This window comes from Zosterops lateralis, assembly GCF_965231275.1.
Source record: "Zosterops lateralis genome assembly, chromosome: 4".
NCBI lineage: Eukaryota > Metazoa > Chordata > Aves > Passeriformes > Zosteropidae > Zosterops > Zosterops lateralis.
Window position 1 is genome coordinate 50,249,288 of NC_139765.1, and position 22,494 is coordinate 50,271,781.

The 22,494-nt window shown below is 41.1% G+C and overlaps 1 protein-coding gene across 3 annotated transcripts in view; it reads right to left on the reverse strand.

Annotated features, from left to right (window-relative positions):
- Positions 1-2,916: 2,916 nt before the first annotated feature.
- The window catches only part of ANKRD26 (ankyrin repeat domain containing 26), a 50,770-nt gene continuing 31,192 nt past the window's right edge, over positions 2,917-22,494 (reverse strand). For all 3 annotated transcript variants that reach the window (XM_083860391.1, XM_083860393.1, XM_083860392.1), the window contains 13 exons: positions 21,017-21,970; positions 18,880-19,032; positions 17,757-17,932; positions 17,470-17,563; positions 16,293-16,367; positions 15,006-15,140; positions 13,990-14,102; positions 13,428-13,569; positions 11,971-12,252; positions 11,055-11,290; positions 10,107-10,353; positions 5,419-5,464; positions 2,917-4,409 (listed from right to left, as the gene is read on the reverse strand). In XM_083860391.1, the coding sequence (XP_083716517.1) occupies positions 4,288-4,409; positions 5,419-5,464; positions 10,107-10,353; positions 11,055-11,290; positions 11,971-12,252; positions 13,428-13,569; positions 13,990-14,102; positions 15,006-15,140; positions 16,293-16,367; positions 17,470-17,563; positions 17,757-17,932; positions 18,880-19,032; positions 21,017-21,970 (2,775 nt within the window). In that variant the 3' untranslated portion in view covers positions 2,917-4,287. The remainder of the gene's footprint in view (positions 4,410-5,418; positions 5,465-10,106; positions 10,354-11,054; positions 11,291-11,970; positions 12,253-13,427; positions 13,570-13,989; positions 14,103-15,005; positions 15,141-16,292; positions 16,368-17,469; positions 17,564-17,756; positions 17,933-18,879; positions 19,033-21,016; positions 21,971-22,494) is intronic.

Sequence of the window (22,494 nt, forward strand, 5' to 3'; positions counted from 1 at the left end):
ATAGATGTCTGCTAATGGGCCTCTGAGGTAGGAACAGATTTTTTACTCTGTTTCTACAGTTGAAAAGAAATGATGAGAAGATAAAAACTGAAAATTGTTCTTGTTATTTGCAATACACAGCTGTGCTCATAATACTTCACATGGTCCAAATTATCTCAAATAAAGCATGGACTGTGCTCCTTGCTCGTGGAAGTCACTGTCTTTGTGCCAATAGCAGTGATGAAGTAAAAGTAATGATAAATGATCAACAACTCATCATAGGCAATAAGTAGTAGAATGGTCAGCTGTTACAGTAACTTCAGCTAAAGTACTGCTTAAGCTTAGGGGAGTTTTGGGGTAAAGAATATCCCTGTGTTTTATCATGTAATGTGGTAGCACACCACTTTCAGGGTGTTGCTTTCGACAAGCACCAAGAATCAGCCATCCACTTTTGAGAACAGGTTTTTCACTGGTGAACAAAAACCAAATACCTTTCAAGTTAATGAACTGACTAGACTTTCCCTTATTGATATGCTAGATGTTAAAACTGGCTTTCAGTTTCCTTTGTCCAGCAGTCAATAACCTTTACTTCTCACCAAAAGCCAGAAATAAAGAAGCATTTACCAGTGGCTTTTCCTGGCAAAGGGAACTTGTAGCTTGTTTGGGTCTATTAACAGCTGGTTTATCTCTATAGCCAGGTAAGGGTGGTGAGAGGTGCCTCTAAGGTAAAGAGAAGATGAAAAGGGTTCGTCAGTATGCTGACAAGATACCAGAATTATATTCTCTCTGCAAAGCATTAATGAAGCAGTTGGAACTGCAGAGGTCAGTGAATTACAAGCAGATCCTGGATATTTCGGAGGTCAAGGTTCACTGAGTGGATATGTGAGGGTTCTAATAGCACTATTCAAACTGCCTTTAATCAATTGTTCAAGTCACTATTCTGCTAACAAATAACAATGAAAAACTAATTATGTTTTGTGGCCACAGTTTAGTGCAACATTTTGAAGACTGGAAAACCCAGAAAACCTCTTGTATCATTTGTTGTGAGGAAAAAAATAACTGGTATAATGAGATTTCCTGAAACAGAATTATATATTCTGTACAACTCTATTACAAAATCTAGTACTTGTCTTGCAGCCAGTGATCTGCAAGGGTTTCTAAAATATCTTAGCAAGGAAATTAAGAAACATGGTTGCTTTCCCTTTGGAAAGTGATCAGGAAGTTCCAAAAATTAAATGTCACTGTTACAGTGCAAGCTAAAGAAAGTATTACCAAAGTAAAGACGTGCACTGCTCTCCCTCTGTCCACTGAATTACTCACATAATCATAGAAGGCTACCAGACTGGCATGGCATTATTGTCCCCTTTACAAACCTGTGCCAACTCCCCCCTATCACATTTTTGTCCCTACCATCTTCAAAAATGGCATTCCAGGAGAAGGTACTCCATCACCTTCCCAGGCAGTGAGATGACGTTGACTGGCCTGTAGTTCCCCAGCTCCTCTGTCTTGCCCTTCTTGAAGACTGGGCAGATATTTCCTGTCTTCCAGGCCTCAGCAGCCCCCTTGACTGCCTTAGCTCCTCTGAGATCCTCAAGCATCCTCACTGGGACACTGAGATGGACCTTCTAGACGAGTGGATTTCTCCTTAGCCCTGCACCCCCCGTGCCTACACTGACTTTCTGTTCTGCTGCTCCACCAGCCAAGCAACAGCACAGCCTGCTACAAACACACTTGAAAACATGTCCCTGTTTGTCCCAATGACAAGCAAAAGTGAAGGCCCAGAAGCCTTCTGCTTTCTGGGCATAGAGACACTACAAAAGTAGCTGGAGAAATTTCCTAACACTTTTTTTGGGCTACAGCTGGGTCAGCTCCCCACAGGCTCCAAACTGGTGGGATCTGTCTGCCTTTCATGCTGCCAGAAGCTCACCCAGTGCCTTTGCCTTCTACGCAGAGCCCAAAGAGGATTGCTCTAAAACACAGGAAGAGTCTGGGAACTGATAATTAGCTCAATTTTGACACAATTTCGTCTCAAGTCCCCTAGAGGAAAGGGATATATCTGCCTGGCCTCTGGCTATTAAGATCTGATTGACTATTAAAATTATTGGAGAAGCCTCTTTCTGACTAAAGGTGTAAGCGAGACCATATGCCAAAGGCATTAGTACAGATTTTTATTTAACAGTAAATGTGAGGTAGAGAGAGGTAGGAAAAAGGCAAGTGGAGGGAGAGAGGGAGAGAAGGGAGAGACTGAGAAACAGAATAAATATCACTACTGCACAGGTTCTGATAACAGCCTGTTGGTTCTCTCGTCTTGTTGCCGACTGCAGTCCTGTTGATGTGGTGGTTGCAGAATGTATCCATCAAGTAGGGAGGAAAGAGTCCACCAAACACCAGGTCCATAAGGTTTGTATGATGCTGAGGCTAGGTGGAAACATCCCCTGTAATTCCGCTAGAGGATGTATTACTGGATCATGGGACATCCCATGAGTCATTGATATCTTCTAAGATGTTGCAGCTGTCTCTTACCCAGTACAGCTCAATCAATCAGCCCATCAGCTGAGATGAATACCTTCATCCTCTGGTACTTCAGAGGGGAGTTCTCACAGCTGAGCCATTATCTAAGGGAAGATACTGGCATGGTAAGAAGGACTATCACACTTCGCAGGATTTGCCTCTTATCAGCCTCTTCCCTTATCTGGAAACCCAGTTTGTAGCCTCAGGTGTGCACACCCACCTGCCCTGGGGAGGCACTCTGTGCATCACTAGCCAAGCACCCAGCTGATTGATTCAGTCATTCAGCTATAGCAGGCCAGTCTCTCACAGGGGGACAGGCAAGGTGCATCTGTGAGCACAGGAAAACTCTGGAAAGCTCTATGAGCAGAGAAGGGGTGGAAAGCAGCGTCAAGAAAGGGAACATAAAGCCATTTCTAGATTGCAAAGTTTATTAAATATCAAGTTCAATTAAATACAGTTTAATAGCTTCACAAAAATGTATTCATATAAAAAGAAAGAGTGTCACAGCAGCATTTAGTGCTTTTCTCACTATCTGTTAAGTCCTTAAAATAGTGGGTAAAACCCTAAAATTCTTTCAGTCTTCAATCATCTCAGTACAATCATTCTTAGTTTTCCAAAACTGGGACTTTGTTCTATACTCTGCTGGTGACTTTTGCAGATGGGAAATGACAACTCATCTTAATTAAAAACTGGTAACTCCCTGAAATAAGTAAAACTGCTTATATGGTTGCTATTAATTTTTCACCACATTTGGGCTACGGACACCTTATCATCAGCTGCTAGCAGGAACAAAAAGATTTGGTATCCTATTACACAAGTTCTGGAGAGTACTGAGGAAAGTTGATAATATTAATATTCCTTTTCTCCCCCTCCCACTTCAAGTGTTTTCAGGTGTACCACAAGTTTTTAAGCAAGAGCTGCAAAAGTCTGAAGCTGCAGCAATTTTTAATACAGGAATGGACACCAATACCATGAGAGGTACTGAGTTTTAATATCCCTCATGATATTCAAGTGTATTGTGACAGTGACTGATCATGAGGCCAGGTTGCCCATGGTGGCTTTGGAGTCTCAATTTTTGAAGTAATTCAGAAACCAACACAGATCTGGGAAACTAGCTAAAGGTGGTCCCCCAGGAGCAGGAGGGCTAGAACAAATAGCCTCCAGAGGTCCCTTCCAACCTCACTCATTCTGTGATACAAAATAAAAACACCAAAAAGACCATAAAACAAGTCTTGGCACTACTACACACCCACAGTCATTTTAAACCTATGTCACATAAAGTGACAACAATGTTAAAGTGCCCTTTCCTCCAGCTTGAACACCACTATAAGTTAATTAGCAGCAATTAGTCACTGAATCAGGACTGAAGCGCTGGGCTTAAAGCACAACAAATGATGTCCTAAGCACTGAAATAACACTGGAGAACTTACAAACACATTGAATGAAAGGACTAAACAGAACAAAAGGAATGCTTTTGTTAAAACACAGAACATGAGGGGACCAACATAATGCAGCTGCTGTAATAGGACAGTATACTGACAGTTTTGTCAAGCTCAAGAATCCAGCTCAGTCAATCTGCTGGTCAGAAAAATGGGATGTGGTTCATACTGTGAGTGCAAAAGAAGCCAGCTAGGCAGAAAAAAACCAACAGGTGAGTGCACTGTGCTTGACATCCATTTAACAGAGTTTATATTCAGACAGCAATGAACAAGTTTTCACAGCTGAGGCGGGGAGAAGGGAAACCATGGATGCTCTATAGAAACAAAAAATGTCCAGAGTCTTTCCACAGCATTTCATTCAAATCATGTAATTTTTAGTTAAAACATCACGATACTCCTCTATTGCTCTGCAAAGGGGATCCTGGTCCACATTAAGGTTTTTCGAAGATCCAGCACATCCAGTTTCAAGTTCAGCAGTGGCTGGGGGGAAATGACACAAGATTGCTTATGTCACTTTTAAAGCAGACAGGGAGAGTTAATGCACTGAAATAACATTTTACATGACACAAGAGTCTGCAATCCTGAATGAGACTTCAAAATTTCCAAGGAAGTGTGCAAAGAGTTGGGCACAAAGGAAGAAACACATTTTGTGCACATTTGCTTATCAGTCAACAGCATTTCAAAAGTTAGTGACAGACATCCCAGAGATTACACATGGCCCTTAACAGTGCTTCTGATTGCAGCCCCTACAGAGCTCTTCAATGTGAAGCCTTTGCTTTCCTTAAACATTCAAAGATGTGCTTTATTAGAACACTACAACTACAAAGCTATTCCCTGCAAAGCAGTGACTCTGTAGGAGCAACTATCATGAAGCAGGTGGATTTCCTCTTTGGACACTTGGCCCCAAATTGCAGAGCATGTTTTATGCTCCATGTTGCAAGCATTGTTTAGGCAAACAGTTCAAAGTTTGCCTAAACACTATTTTTCCTAAAAAAATGTTGTCTTTTATTCCTGATCATGTTTTTTTTTACTTATTCAAAACAAGACTGCAACACCTAAGCTACAAAGATAAGCCATGAATCATAGCAAGAAAACTCAAGATCTAACAGCAGAGAACATGTACGGTATGGTTTAGTACTGAATGCAATCCACGTACAGGGAAGGAAGGGATGGGTGAAGCCTATAAAGATCTAAAAGAATGTGGGGGCTTCTTTGCTGTTTTTGCTGGAGATTAACTCTAGTGAAGGGCAACTTCATCTTAAACTAAGTGTTTCTGTTTTCTTTTTGCTTGTTTTTTTCTAGGCAGGTGCATAACATTCTATGTAATATTTTGGGAAGCAGGAATTTTTCACATTCAAGTCTAAACTGGAGAGCTAGCAGAAAAAAATCTCTGTGCTTAGCAGAGGAAGTTGAAAATAATGGCTTGAAAGCTGTCAAGACTTAGAAACAGTCACCTTTTTCCTTACTAACCCTCCTAATGACACATTACCTTCTTTCAGCTCCTTGGTGATTTTTTCATCCAGTTCCTGTCGTACCTGTAATTATACATCAAATATACAGTTAAGGCATAATATGACGCAAATTTAGCTGTTAAAACTCCTAAAACGTTCTTACAGCCCATGGACAACATGGTAAAACCTAAAAATATAATCCCAAATGGAGATGATGGCTTGTGGTGGCCAAGAAGATGCCAAGCCTTGGACCACATGAGCTATGTGGAAAGGCTGAGAGAGCTGTGACTGTTTCTTTCCCGGAGCAGTAACTACCAGGGGGGTGGAGTAACAGAGATGGAGCCAAACTCTTCTAACCAGTGCCAAAAGAACAACTCCACCCAAACCTCAAGTTTTTTTTCAAGCGTGGACAGTAAAGTCCTGGGGAAAAGGAACTCTTCCAGAACATGAAATGAGACATGGGTAGTGGAAGGAAGCAGGAAATCTAAGGCCTAGAGCAAAAGATGACCTAAAGCAGGACTAATCCTAAGCAAAGCACAGTAGTTGAGCTGTTGGAAGAAAGCACTTTCCCGGTTTATGAAGCCTTCACAATGACCACAGGGCCCTCTGCAACATGTGTGGCTGAATCAAGAGAAGAAAAAAGTTTGTTTGCCTCTTTTTTATTCCAGTAACCTTTTTGTGATTCTCATCCCCATCCAAGTTAAGAGAAATAGGTGGAAATAAGGCCAACACATGGATTTCTCTGAAATGGAATGAAAAGGTCTTTGAATGAAAATACACCCTTGAGGACTCTGGCAGTGTCTTGAGTGTCCTCCTGCCCCCTCTGGAGAAGGCATGAAGTACCAAGGGCTGAACAACAGACCCTAACTGAGTCCTAAACAAAAGGCCCAGAGCCAAAGTTGACCTATAGATGAATCTTCCAATCAAATGTTATCAATATATATTTGTTCATTAACTAAGTATTGTTATATGTGTGCACTTATTGGGAGAACATGTATTTTACCTTCCACATCTAGAAACTGCATGAGGCCACATCTGGCCTAACCAGGGGGTTACAGGATCAAAGACAATGGCCTTGGTTCCTCCTTGGGCCCTGGCCAGTCTTTTGGAGAAAGCCAACAGGAGAATGAAATTACACATTATGTCAGCTTGTTTGTTTAACAGTATAAAAGCTGGGCTAGTGTCAAAGCAAAGTTGGGGAAGCCTGGTGCCCTGAAAGGTGGACGTACCACAAGAGCTCCTAATTACCTTGGTTCTCCAGTCCTTCACTGGGACACCTTCTCCCCAGAGCTGAGATATCTCAGACTTGGATGATAGCAAAGTATTGGAGTAAGTGGCGATGTAGCTTTCTTTATCAGTATAGGCATTCCTTCGTAATAATCGTAAGGTGCATTGCTTAGCTTGTCTTTTATAATTCTTTGCTAATGATTATATGCTTTGCTTAGCTTAGCATATCTTTCCACAATTCTCTGCAGTTGACCATTATAGTAAATTCCACTATTCCTCAAGTCTGTTTCCTGAGCAGGCACTTTTCACTGCTTTTCACTGCTTCAGGCTGTAATATACCGGGTCACTTGCAGCACTCAGCATCTCAAGTAATTCTCTTTCAGGAAGTGATGCTGACTAACTATTTACCCATGGAGCTTCTTGAGCACACAGTAAGTTGGATCCTCTAAGACTCCATGAGATGATAACCAGGGTTCAGGAACTCAGCTTTAGAGCAGTACTGCTACTGCACACGCAACCAACCACTGTTGCTACCCAGAACTTCTTGATTTTTGTCAGAACAGACAAGGGGGGTAAAGAGCCTTCTCCTCTAGTTTAATCAAGTTCCATCAGAAGAGATGAAATCCACACATATGGTGCCATCTTACAGAAGCTGAACTATCACAGAAGCCATAACTTCACAAAGACATAAAGCACAGAAGTATTTGGCAGCAGTTACCCTTTCCCTCAGAGAAACCAGCAACTCCAAAGCATTTCCAGTTCTAGGCCAATGTGAATGCATCAGTAGGTTTGAATCAACACCCAGCAGCATAACTAGACAAAACATTTCCAGTAGCACACAAGGTTAAACAGTACGGGCTACAAACCTTTTCACGTATCTGGCTGCAGAGGAGAGAAAGAAGATTTTTGATTAAGGAGCTGAAGAAGAAAGAAGAAGAGCCTTAAGTTCAAAGGTCTTCAATGAGATCAAGAACATGGCCTACATGTACATGAGGCAAAGAGAAGAGCTCACAATAGAAAGACCACTACAATACAAGAGGGCAGTTGGAAAATGAATCCAGAAAAGGAACAGGAGTTGAAAGAGAGCACAGGGAGCCAACATTCCTTTTCTCACGTTATGTAGGGAAACTGGATTCATAAATCCATCAATTCACAGTGGTTGCAGCTAGCAGAGTTCACTATTCTTTTCCACATCAAGACACCCAGATTCATTTACAGCAGCCTTTGGCACAGCTGTCTGGATGGAAGCTTGACAGTTTGTAAATAAAACAAGTGGCCTTGAGTCCCAAAATCTTCTTGCAACACTTTAGCAGTTGCTTGACTCACCCTTATTCAAGGAAGAAAACTCCAGAGTTTGATATGGTATTAGAGTTCAAAGGGAATCCTATGAAGACAAATTGTGTATAGTGAGAGTGAATTATCCTCAGCTCCTCTGGTGACAACAAACTAAACATCTCTATAGGTTGTGATCAAGAGCAGAGAGAACTTCAAGGAACAAAGCACTACCAAGAAAACTGCACTAGGAAGGAAAAATGTTAGTACAGAAGAAAGCCCCCAAATTAACAAGCAAATCCACTCTGGATATCAGTAATTGAAGATTGTGAAAATGTCATACAGAAATGTTCTACAACTTCTTTGAGAGTATGCTCAAAGCTGTGAGACACACATGCTCTGGAAAGAAACTCTATGGGTGCTGTTGAAGTCAGGACACAGAGAAGGAACAGTATCAACATTCTCAGATCTACTGCAGACTGGTCTTGGAATCAGCTCAAATCTTTTTCTCAAGTGGATTTGGAAGCATTTTTCACAAAACATTGAAGAGGCCTATATAGCAGTTTGACCTATACATCTGTATTTGTTAGCAGCTGTATAAAATAATCAGCCACAAAATAGTCTGGAGAAATATTTAATTTGTGTAATGAAATTTCCCTGCTTAAGGGAGGGGAGCAAATCTGTGAAGGTGTCTATCCTGATACTGACAAAACTTTGAGATTCTCAGAGAGTTCCAATGTCTTCTGGAAAATGAAAATGGAAAGCACTACCTGAAAACTGTTGCTGTAATTTTTAAGAAGCACTGAGTACTCCCATTTTCTTTCCCTTTACTGTCAGTTTTTCTCATTCTTCTCCAAAAAAGCCACAACTGTTAAGCCTTTCCTTTTAACCTAGGGCAGCTTTTTTGCCTAGAAGAGGAATGGTTTCCTCTTTTGCCTTTTTCTTAAACATCTTGCTCCCATCTTTCCGTCCTTTCCCTCTCTTGTTCTGGGCTCCTTACCCCTCCAGGTCTCCTCTTTATTTCCCTTTTGCAGTGGGTCTGTGAATTTTTCTTCCTTTCTAGTGCTTGTCTGCAGAATAGCCACTGCAGATGATACAGGACTAATGATCTCAGGAGTTCTTCCAGTACTGTCTGTCCACCTCTCTGCCCTCAAGAGAGTGTTCACAGCTACATAGAGAAGTTCATCTCTGTAACTGCCACAGCTACTAATTTCCTATGCTCTTTTGGCCCCATTTGTTCTCTTGGCTTGCTTTTTGTAAAACAGGTGCTCTATGTAGACACATGGTTTAAATGGGCTCTTTCCAATGAGGGGGGACCACCAAAACGAGATGGACTTAAAAGTGAACAAATACTTGCCACATTCCCTCCAAAACAGAATACAATGACTCAACAGAGAAGCTGGGCCATGGCTCCATCCCATATTAAGTGGGTCTCCAACTGATTACAACTATTGGTGTGGGGTTTTCATGGTGTAATGTTCAGCATTCTGTGAGGGATGTGCTATCACACTGACTGCTAATTACAGGGCATATTTGGACCAGATGTATTGCAGAGGTTGCAGCATTGCTGCAAAATCAGAGCTGTGAAGACTTGCCAAAGAGTAGGTAATTTTGCTGTTTCATGAAATAACACGTGGCAGGAACTACAAGAACAAGTATCTCCTATGCGCAGTATGTGTTCTGCACTGAAGTGTAAGAGCAAAGTTATGCCATTCCATTCATATCATCCTATTTTTGAAGCATTTATTTGTTGGTATTAAGATACTAAAGCAAGTTCTGTGAAAAAACTGCTGGAGTGAAGATCAAGGAAGAAGAGAAAGGTGCCACAGAGATGTTTGATTGGATTTGTCATTCAACATGAGCCATTTTAAACAGGTTAGCCAAAAGATACATTGGAATTTCATGTTGAGCTTAGCTGGGAACTCTCTATGCCATGGTACTCCTTGTAACAGTTTCTCTTGTAAAAGAATGTCATGACACAGTTCACTGCTTTGACTTAAATACTTTATGGCCTTTGACTCTCTTGAAAATTTTTACAACTCTGATGACCAGAACTCTTCAGCCTTACAATGTACAGCTGTGCACTGTTCTGAGGAGTAGCAGTTGCTTTGACCTATTAGACAATAAGACACGGAACAATAAGTGGATTTTAACTTCAGGCTAAAAAGGGAGAACCTTGTATACGACTACTCTTCAGCAGTCGAGAATGATATTTCAAAATGCTTACCTTGGCCACAAAGGCTGCAACCCTGTTCCTTGACGATAATGTGTTCTCAGTTGGGCTGAGGAAGCCTCCTCCTAGACTGAGACTTCTGCTCAGTCCCAAATTGTTGCCAAGATGTCCCAGTGCAGTTGAATACAGAACTGGAGTTGCAGCCAGACCTCCACTGACAATGCTGCTTGTGAGTAATGATTTGTTTTTATGGCGCTCCCGGAGGAGCTTAGCATTGGCTTCTTCAAGTCTCTCATTAGCTCTGAAATATTCAGAAGTACACACACAGTTACCTTTGGTAGTAACACTTTCCCAAAGTTACTCTCCAGGTCCTTGACTATTATTTGATTTTTGAGATGAAGAGTCTCCAAAAATAGTCCATTATTTGACCTGAGCTTGTTTGGAGGGCCTGTTTCTGAGATGTCACACTCAGGACTGCTTGTCATGAGAGCTTCAAAGACTTTCTGTTGAAACCCATGTGTTCACATAGCTTCTTCTGGAAGGCAGGTCACCTCTGTAACAACTCTGGGCTGGCCTCCCTTCCCAAGGAAAGCTCAGAATTCAGCTTAAACAGAAGCCGAAAAAGATAATTTCTATTTTTTTCTTCACAGAACAGAAATCTATTCTCTGAGAGGCCTACCCTTATTCAAACAATAAAGGACATGAAATTAATGTTTTCTTTTGTATAGAGGCTGAGATTAGAGACACTGGCAATAAAAGCTGCCAGTTAAAACAACATCAACTTGAAAAGTATCCTGTTAATGCCATGATCAGTTGCGTTCCTGCTGAAACACTTAAGAGAAATGAAGGCCTGCTGAACCCTAAGGGTCTTAAGGTACTTTCACTACAAACATGCCATCATAGGCTTTCAATGCTGGCCAGGGGCAAAAGAGGAATTAACAAGAAATATGCATGAGCAAAAAGCATTCTCCTATTAGCAGTCCAGAACCAGCACAGACTTACCTTTCCAGTTTCTTTGCTAGGCATCGTCTAGTTTTCACTTCCTCTTGATACAGCTCCTTGTACTTTTCCACTTCTGCCTGTGCACATTCTTTTGGAAAAGTACTCTCTTGTTGAGTATTTTTTATCTTGTCCAATTCACATTCAAGATCTCTAATTCTTTCTTTTAGCTGGTTTCTCAGAGAAGCATGATGACTTGCTCTGATGTGTTCTAGTCTGTCCTGGGAGGCTGCCTGTGCCTGCAGGAGACAGTGCACCTTCAACCATCACAAAGAAAAAGAGAACTCTCCCCACCTGTCAACTGCATGTACCCAAGGTCATGAGTCCAGGCTGACTCAGGCAGCTGTGCCTCCTCACCACCATCAGGAATCAAGGCAGAACCCTGGAGCTACCAGCAGGGTAAATAATTCTTTTCACTCAGGACAAAGCTCAAATCAGTACTACTATTCAAAGCTACTAATGGAAGGGCATTATCTCTGTAGGACATGGCATGGAGAACAGAATTCCTCAAAGATCTTAGCAGGATGCCTCACCTCCTCCCCATCTCCACACCTGCAACTTCAGTCACGTCTTTTCTGACACTCTCCCCCGTACAAGGAGAAAAACAGACCTGTAGGTCTGGCTGTGACAGCTAGAAGGTGCAAAACCTCTTTGAGCATGAACAGTGAGAAGCAGAGACAGCCTCAAGCACTGCAAAATGGAAACCTGCCTTGGGCAACCTTTTGATTTAGGGACCTGCCAGCACATTACACACCGTAAGGGCACTCCTGCCCAAACATATGCCATTCTCCCACTGGCCTTCGGCACAGACACAAGTACAGTGTTAACACACAGAACTGGGCACCCAAAGCAAAACACTATAAAATGGTGCCCACAACAAAAGTCTACAGAGTGCCTACACACGTCAGAAATCACTCACTTGCAAAAACATATTTACTTCTTGTAGTTTTTGTCTTATTTCTTGGCCTGCTCGTTCATCAACCTCTCTTTTATACTGCTCTATTTGGCTGTGATCCACCATGTTAGTCTCCAAGCGATGCTGGAGTTTTGCCACCTCTTCTTTCAGCTGACATTTGCTCTTCTCCAGTTTTTCACAGTTCCCATGCAGAGTAGATAGCTCATCTCGCAAATCCCGGTTTTGTGCCTCTAGCTGCATGCCTTTTTTAGACTCCATGTCCAGCTGCTGGGAAAGTTCAGCAACCTGTACACAGAAAAAAAAACAACTAAGAGGCATCTAAAGGCAGTGAATTCTGTTAAATTCACTAAAGGAGTTGTCCATAGAGACTGTATTTATCATCTGCATACTCAGTATAAGAAACATAATGTAACTGGGCTCTTCTTTTCCAACAAGATCAGCCTTCACATCATTTGTGATAGGATGGGAACCTGAGGAATCCTTTTGCAGTTCCTTATGCAAAAATGCTTCTGGACTAAAAATGAGTCACTGCAAAGGAGTAACTGATTCTACAATGATGTCTTCTAAAGCCGAGCATAACTGTGAAATGGAGCTTCTCTAGCAATGAATCTGAGTAACGAGCAGAGAAGTATATAAAGTTTACACTCTGCTACTGGACAGCCAGAGCAACCTCAAAAACATCTCTGGCAATGATACTTCTGGGTCCCCATGCCAAGACGGGCTGAAATAGCTACCAGTGAGCAGTAAGTTACAGCACTTTTCCTGTGTCCCCTCTCCTCATTGTTCCTTGCTCAGCAACAATACTTTTAAGAAAAGGAACGTCCCAACTGCCTCTGGCAGAACTCGTGCCCAAGACAGGGCTTAAGGCTCATTCTTGCTGTGTGAGCAGCATTCCTCCCCTCTTCTCCAGAGGAGGAACCTGTCTGTCAGACCAGGGTGATGCTGCTACAGCCTCACACTGTGAGCGGGCCTGAGCTGAGGCCTGCTGCTGTCAGCCCTGATCCTCACCCATGGATATGATGTCCTGGTATGGATGGAGAATTGCCCATCCCTGAGGCCCAGCCTGAGGATCTGCACTCTTGGCTGACCTTGCCTGCAATCACCGGACCCGGTCTGTTCTTGATGAGTGCCTGGCTCATGAGGTCACAGACCCTGCCAGCCTTGCTGCCACTCTTGGCTTGCCCTCCCTTTGCATGACAGTCTGCCCTTCCTGTGCCATTGCAGATGCTGCTTTGTACTTAAGGATTGCATATTTACCCATAATGACAACTACATCAGTATTAGTCATAGTCACCTGCTTCTCTAACTGTAGAAAAAGCATTGAGAGAGATAAGTCAAATCTAAAATACAGCTAAGGAAATAAAATCATCAACATGACCAGAAATACAGGGAAAGCTTCACACAGGTTTGAAAAGAAGTAACACCACAACCAAACAAACCCCAAATTAAGCAGAGCTCACCTTTGTTCTTAATCTATCAACTTCACTGACCATTTCAGAGTATCTGCTCTTCACTTCTCCCTTCAAATTAAGCTGTGACTCCATTTCTCTCTCCTCATACACCTTTATTTTCTTTGTAGCTCTACTGAGAAGTCTCTTCAACCTAAACAGCAGATCAGTTTGGAAAACAATGAAACATAGGAATAAAGAACCTTTTCCATACACTTTCAAATAAGGAGTGCAGACATAGCTTTCTTCATCTTTAACATACTTAACAGTACCAGGAATTGCTGAGAAAAAGCCTGCTATTCCTGTGCCACAAATCACTGGGCACATCCAAATTTCAGCTGAAAAGATAATTGAAGACTTCCTTTCCCACCCCTGGAGACCTGCAGAGCAACCTGGATTGGCAATTCCTCTTGCAGCTATAAGTAAGTATAGACTTATGCACAGACGTACCTTGCAGGAACTAATATGAGACTTCAGTTTGCTCAGAGAGTATGTATACTTATTCTTACATTACAGTTCAATTAAACTGGACTCCTATTCAGGGATATCTCTTCATCATATCAAAAAGCCGTACCTCTTGAAGTCTTTCTGCAGTTCCAAGTTTCTTCTCATTTCTTGGTCCAGACGGAGTTCAACTGGGCGTTTTAACTCCATCAGTTTCTTCACTTTCTTTCTTTCACTCTCACACTTTCAAAACAGAAAAGACCCATTACATACACAGAGTAAAAACAACAGCTATGTGCAATATGCATCATTAGCAATCTCCACAGAGAAGCTGCAGTCCATCTCCATCTGTTAGCCAAGTTCCACATTAGGTTTCACAGCAAACTAGCCAATATTGAAGAACAAAACCAGATGCCTTCACTGAAACAAAGGTGGAAAAGATGCTGGACTACCTTCAAAAGTTCTCAACTCATAACAAGGATTATGTAGGTATGCATGGGAGAATACAAATCTATCTAAAGCTTTTACAGGATTTTTATTCATCAGCAGGCAGAGGAATTTGATCTTTGGGATTTTTTTTCAATATACTATTCCCTTCCACCTCTGCTTTGTGGCTACTTAAGTGGCAATTGCTTTGTACCTCCTTTATTCCTCTACAGATGAGGCAGAGACTGCCCCTTTGAAACTGGCAGTCATTTCTTGTTTCCCAAGCATTAGTTAATTTCCTCAGAATTCTGTCAATATGTTGTTCTGCAAGGTTTTTAAGTATCTACTACCCTGAAAACATGCTGCTGCTCCTCCATACACTGCACTGGAAAAATGAAATACTTCAACCCTGCCCAGAAAACAAGGGGTCAGAAGATGGCCAGAAGGAACCCAAGAAATAAAAGGTGAACTGCAGTGCTTGATGTGCTCAACTGATGCAAACCATACTAGGAACTCTTTCAAAGAGAATCACTTCAGAACTTACACAAGATATCCAGACAGCTTTCATTTGCTTCCTGGATGATCCAGAGATCACAACATATTCAAAGCCCGAATGGCAGGGGTAATAAAAAAATGCTCTTTATGTAAGAACTCAACCAAAAGGTTAATGTGGTTCTCTCAGGTACTGGCTTAGGTCTCTGCAGAATTTTCTGGATTTACCTGTTCAAAGAGGTCTGCCTTTTCCCTGTCAAGTTGAGCAACACGCTCTTCAAGGCTGGATCTTGACTTAAACTGCTCTTCCCACATGCTCTGCAATTCCTTTGATGTCAGAGCCAGCACATTCTGCTTTTGCACCTGTGAAAGCAACAGTGGCAGACGAAGAAACTAACGTGACCATAAAGAAAACACCACAACAGAATACTGTTACTTAAATGGAAACTCTCTCCTCTCCCCATTCAATGTCTATGCTTAATGTTAATGCGGAATGTAAAATACAGCTTGGGAAACATAACCAAGAAGAGAAATTGAAGATGGTAAAAAGAATGAATGCGCTAAGGGTGGTGAATGAGACTGAACTTTGGGGAATAACAAACACGCACATGAAATCACCCTGTAGCTTTCTTCCAAATGGTCTCCAGAGTTCATGACATACCTTCTAATGTATTCATTTCTAGTGCCCACCACAGAATATACTCTACCCTCATGGCTTCTGTAACAGCTGTACATCCCCTGAGAGCAAGAAAATGTTTTGAAATTGGCTATGGTTCTATCTAAAGAGATAAAGATTTGCCTAACAGATGCATTTGAGTTGAACAGAACTTGCTGATTCAGTTCAAGTATAAAGAATGGAAGTTGACTAGATGCTTTTAGTGCTATTTTTTAAGAAAAAAAAAAAAAGAAAATTACAAAATCAAAAAAGGAAAAAGGAAGAGATGTTTACTGGCTACAGAAAGTGATAAAACACCTAGTGCAGAGTCTCAGATAAAAAAAAGTTCTTAGGGTGTATGACTTTCTCAAGTCCTCATAGAGGTGGTAAACCACTAGGTGTCACAAAAAAACCTGACACAGTCTCAAGGCAAGCTCTGACAAAATTCCTAAGATAATATGGATCTGTCAAGTCCGGTCTCCTCTCTCAGCTTTCAAACACCAATCTCCATGCTATCCATAGCATCCACTCTATCAGTCATCTGCTATGGCTTAACCCTGGTAGGCAGCTAAGCATTACACAGCCACTTGCTCACTCCCTGCAGGTGATATGGGGAAGAGAATTCATCAGATAAATCACACCGATGAATGCAATTATCTTGCACACCACAACACATACAAAACACAGCAGTAGGAAAATTAGGAAATTTCCCACCTTTTCCCTTGAGGGTGCCTTGCCCTAAAACCAGATGGGTATTTAACAGCTGTGTGCTTACACAGCCCACATGATCTTTTCATCAATTACCCACACACAGAAAATTCAAAGGCTAAAACAGTCATCAACAGAAGCCTGTTATGTACCTGCTTGTGGTGGTCCTCTGCAGCTGCCTGTGCTGTCTGTAAGCTCATTATCATGTCTTCCAGGCGGTTATGAACCTATAGAAGCATTACAAGAAGCAAGAAGGCATGCTATGACTTTCTAAATTGAAGTTATACCTCACTGACAAAAGTATTACACAGAACCTTTTCACCTCTTTATTTGTACACTATTTACACCCAGTAACAATGATCAAAATGGCCCTAGTTTGATGCCACTGTAAAATTGTTAGCAATCATCACCTCTGTCATTTGGTGCAGAGAAAAGACCACGTGGGATATAAAGAATGTTCAGTGGAAACAGGCAGGAGTAGTTTTTCTCCTCCCCAGTACACCTGAAAATGATGCCCTATTAATCAAAGTGGAAAGATTTGTGACTGCCTTCCCACTTCTTTTGATAGTATCAGAACATCACAAAATTCAACTATTACATGTAGTGATTTTCAAAATACCTTCAGCTATAATTGATTACTACAGTTGTAACAAGAACCCTAGTTCACTGGCTACAATACAAACAACAACAACAAAAAATATCTCTTAATTCAGGCCACAGATGTTAGCACCTTATCTGAGCTAAAATTAACCACTTAATTATAGAGAACTGTGTAGAAGCAGTGGTAAATTCCAAGGCTCACACTGAGTTTTGCAGATACCACAAGCAGTCCTCTTCACTGTTTCCTGAGAACAGCAAGTAGCCAAATGAAAAGCAATTCTGCACAGCAAAATCTCTGGGATGTGTAATTTTTGTTTCAGTCTGATGATGTCAGCCACGTCTCGAGCATAAAGGGCTTGGCATCAATATATATACCCTGTGGAATTTCCACCACTCAACTTGACGAATACCTTAAATGAAACCCATCACAGTCCCCAAAGCAGCATCTGATGTTTTGAAGGGTCTAAAGCAGACAATAGCTACACCAGTGTATTGCTGTCAAATCCTGATCTTTTAGAGTGTTATGTTTGACTTGCTATAGCATGGGAAAATTTTCAAAACTGGATGGCTGGGAAGCAGAACAGGCTGCTTTCTGAGGAGCCTCTATTCAGAAGAAAGCAGGAACTGAGCTCCCCTTGGCTCTCCAGGAAAACCTCACCATAAATGTCCCCACAGAAATAGGTAACTAGCCTCAGGAGTCACGAAAAGGGAAATTCAGGAGCAGCTTACTGAGGCAGAGGCTTGCAAGTCTCTCTGCAGGGCTTCAATCCTGTTGCTTTGTTGCTGGACAGTGGCTTCCAATCTGGTGTTTTCAATTTCAAGGCTTAAAAAGAAATACAGGTCTTATAAAAATCTGCCAGAGCACCAATTCCAAAACAACAGTGCAAAATAGTAATAAAAAAAGAACATCCTTTAAAATCTTAATGATTTGCTGTGATGCAACAAGGCCACCTATGCTGTGGTTTCCAGCCAATCCCTGCAAGTGACAGACACCTTGCCCCACTGTGTTCTCTTACTGTTGCACATGTTCTTCCAGTTGTTTTATAGTAGTGTTAGTCTCAGAAGACGCCAGCATCTGATCCTGCAGTTTCTGGGCAGAAGCTGCTGCTTCTCTTTCCTTCTCATCCATGGCACTCTTCAAGTCACGAACACAACGCTCAGAATGTAGATATTTTTCTTCCACCTCCCGCAACTGTGAAGTCACAGAAAGAATCTGCAGTTGTCAGGTGAGCTTTTATACAGGGCAGTCAGCTGCTGCCCCAGGATTCACGTGCTGCAGATACCTGCCCACACTCTCTGCCCAAAGAACTGTAGTCATCTCAAGTACTTTCAAACCTTCTACTAGCAAATGATCACAAACTGTGTTCTACAGCGGCCTCTTCCATCCCTCCACAGATTTCCTAGAGCAAAGTTCTAAGCACATACACTGCTGATCTGACCCTTTTGGTGACTTAGGATGATCCCTGTATTCACTCATTTGCTCCTCTGTGAAAATATGAATTAAGAGATTCATCTGTCTGTAGTGACTTCACAAGTCCCTCATAAGGATCAGATTTTAAATTATTTTCCTTTTAGAACTCCAAGGCCTCTATACGTCCATACCTTGGAAAAACACTGTGAAAGGTGCTTCCTAACTCAGAAATACCTTATACTTCCCTTGCAGGAAAATCACTTAAGGATGGCAAATTATAGCAGAGCCAAAGAAGGGGAAAAAATGCAGAATAAATTACAAAAGCATTCAGAATTTGATGTGTTACCTGGTGACAGGGCAGGGTGGGGGGAGTGGGGGCAGGGGGAAAACAGGACAGCATAAAAATGTCCAAACACAGCAGTCCAATACTTCTACTGTTCTTCAGAAATCAGACAATCTGCTTGGCTAAACCAAAAGCAACAAGACAAATATAGACACTAATTTATTGTGAAAAGCACCGTAGCAAATAAAAAATTTTTTCCAAGTAGTAAGGGCATAATGTCTGCATGTCAAAGACATGGACACCAAGTTTATAAAACAATGCAGTTGATTCACACATCATTAAATCTATCCTGTTGAATTTTTTCCTGGAGTTTTAGGACAACATCCAATCCTATCTTTAATAGCCACCCTAAAGATTTATTCATATAATTACACACATTGTATACCTTGGTTTTAGCCTTTTCCAATTCCTTCTGCAAGCGCAGCTTGTCTTCCTCCAGGTCACTGCGGTAGCGCGTAGTAACTTCAAGTGAAGCTTCTGACATAGACTGCTTTTTAAGAGCATCAGCAAGCTCCTGCTGCAGCTGTCTGATCATGCCCTAATGAAACAATTAAATGAGCATGAAAAAAGTTGTAAGAAAATGAAAAATGCCTTTATTTTGACTTATTTGATTACAGAGTTAGACTTGTCTTTGGACTGAACTCAAGTGAAATTGTCTGTCACTGGCAGACGTGCACAGTCAGTCACCTCTCCATCTTTCTCAGCTGAGCACCCCCAAACTGTCAAAAGCTGTTCATGAGGAATTCTGTTTCCTAACACATATAAAAGATCCAGGTATTATTCTTCTTGAAACTATGCATAAACACACACTGCAATTATGGGAATTTCTCTATCATAATCCAAAGAAATCTGTTGTGATGCAAGAACCATAACCTGACTGCAGGTACCTTTGTTGACCAAAGGCAGGACTTGGTCTCACATCATTCTTTGTTCTATTCCTATATTTTACAAACATAATTAAATCAATACCTGTATCTAAAAGCTCTTTTAAGATACACTCTAATATGTTGAATCACATCCTCTTACAGCTGTCTTAGTATGTTTTAGAAAAACAACTGCTTTTATACTGACATATTAGGTTTACTAAAACCCGGATAGTTCAAATAGTTATATAAATGTAGTATTTTGAGATGGAACCTGTTGTTTTAGTATGAAGAAAACACAGATATTCACAGATTAAAATGACTGACACTATTGCTGGAGTTCTCTCCCCACACACACCTTACAGTAACTGACGAATGAAGAATAAAGCAGTTATCTCACACATGCCTATATTTATCCCATCAAAGATTCCAGACTTGTTAGGAAGAAGGAAGTGTAATTTAAAATCACTTTTCAAATCATTAAAGAAGACAAATGTGGGGAGACAGATAAAAATAGTGCTGAGGGCAGTCCTGACTTTGATATGTTGCAGCTGTGTTAATTATCCAAGAGTGGGAACAAACTTGCCCTCCCAGCTATGGGTGTGAAAAAGAGTTAGCTGGGAGGGAGTTCAGTTGGAGTCTGCTGGCCATGCTGTGAGGAGGAAGGGACAGAAGGTTGTGCAAGGGACAGACAGGTTTAGGCAGCCAGGCTAGGGATAGGAAGGGGCTAGATGGAACTGCAGAAGGAAGAGAGAAGAACTGAGGCACTGAGTCTACAGACAAGCTGATGCCATAAATTGACAGACCCTGACAGCTGTGTAGGGCTGCCTGTAGGAGGATACAGAGAAAAAGTATGAAAGACTGCTAGATAAAAAAGTCCTGATGCTTGGAGCCCGCTGCAGCTTTTAATGAAGCATTCTGAGTGCAGTGTCTGTCTCAACTTCCACAGACAAACTGTACACCAGTGTGTCTAAATATTAACTTTTATTAGTTCCTATTTTCTAGAAAGTAAGGGAGATTAAACAAAATGGGTAAGGCAATTTTTAAGTCATTACTCTACCTGAAACTGGCCAGAATGTTCTGTCATTACAGAATACCCCACCTACTCCTAGGAACACAGGTAATGATGTATTCTCCAGGCAGACCCCTCAGAGGCCCCAGAATATTAATAAATTAACATCTGGACACTATAATACTCTTCAATTTTGATAGGAACTTAGGGAGAAGAAATGTTTTTCCTCTGTAGGAACTTAAATTAAGTGCATCTCACACAATTCACTCATCCGCATCTTCATTTCTCGACTGTCAGATATTGACATCACTCTTACTTGTGTCATCAGTGCAATACTTGAAATACCTAAACCAATTCTGCCAGGCAAGAAATGGACTAAGAAAAAGAGATGAAAGAAGTTCGAAAGATGAATCACCTTTCTTGATCAAAACAGGCCTGGATACCTTTTTTCTGCTCTCAGCTCAGATCTGAGCAGTAACATCCCATTTACCAAAACCTTCCACAATTTCAAGAGAAACACAGCAAACCAGAACAAATAATTATTATCTGGTGGTCCCATGCATATGGCTTATAACTGATACATATCAGAAATACAAAATAATTTCAAGAACTGGAAAACTTTAAATTGTTATAAGTCTGTATTTTACCTCTCTCTCTATTTTGTCAGTCTCATATTTGAAGACTTGTTCTCTTAAATCAATACACTTGGCATTTAATTCCTTGTTTCTCTCTTCCACTAGGTATATTTGCTTTTCAGTATCAGCTCTGAGTTTGTTGAAAATATCATTAAACCGATCTTGCACATCATTCACTACTTTTTCTTTGATGATCCCCTTGTTCTGCAGATCTTCCAGTTGCTGACGGAGCAAAAGGTTTTCACTTTGGAGCTGGGCCAATCGCTCCTGCATGGATTCCTGCTTTATCGTAAGTTTGTTTACTTGGTCTTTCTCCAGTTGTCGAGCATGGTCGTATTCCTTTGCCTGACATTGGGTTTGACTTAATTCTTTTTGTGTCATTTCTAAAAGCAATGCTTTTTCTCTGAGTGTTTGTCTTAACTGGTGAAGCTCATTTTCTAGACTGTTAGCTTTGCTTTCAGCTTTACTCAGCTGCTGAGACAAGCTCTTGTTGGCTTCTCGCACATCTGAGAGGTCGTGATGGAGCTTGTCTTGTAAGCGAAGCCATTCATCACGTTCCCTCTGAAGTGTTCGCTCCACATCACTTTTTGATGACTGGTGACGTTCAAGTTCTTGAACAGTAGTGTTCAAGCGAGAACGAAATGATTCAATTTCTGTCTCTAGTCTGTCTTTGCTTTCTTTTGTCTGCTCAAGTTTGGAAGTTAGCATTGCAGATTCTGTCTTTAGTAAATTCAGTTGTCCATTGTACTGAAAAACTGTTTGTGTTAAGGCTTCCTCATTCAGCTTAAGTTCTTTTTGGAGATCTTCATTTTTTTCTTTCAAGGTCTCATTTTCTTCTAAATATTTTCCTTCCTCCTCCTGGTGCCTAAGTCTTATTTGGTCAAGTTCTAGTCTTAGCATGGCAATCTCATCTTGCAGTAACTGATTTTTGTACAACAGATCCTTTTCTCTCTCAGTGTCGGATTCCTGAATGACAGGGAACATGAATAAATACCCAGGTGGGAAAAAAAAAATCAACAAAACCACTTCAGCATTAAACTGCATTTTAACATTGCAACATGACTTCAGAGACGAGAGTGAAATTTCAGGTAAGATATAAGCTACTCTATGAACTAGTGCATTTGTCCAATGCAGACAGAGAATGAAAGTGTAACATATCCATAAATAAACACATCAAATACATAATGCCACCTTTTTTTCCATAAACCAGCAACTAAATAATAAAATTATTTAAAATATTTTGGGTATAAAGGTTATAAAATGACAGTGCTTTCTTGTGTGTGCATGCCTTTAAAATATTCCCTTTTAGATTAATTTAGCTGTGTTACTGATCTGGGAAAAATCTCTGTTTACTATTCTAAAAAGGGTATTTTCCTTTTTAAATGTCTTCCTAACACTTTTTTTAGCATTACTGAAAGTTCGTTATACAGCTGAATCATCCCTGGAATGCAAGAATCTTGTACAGTGCCTGTTTATTACACAAATTTATT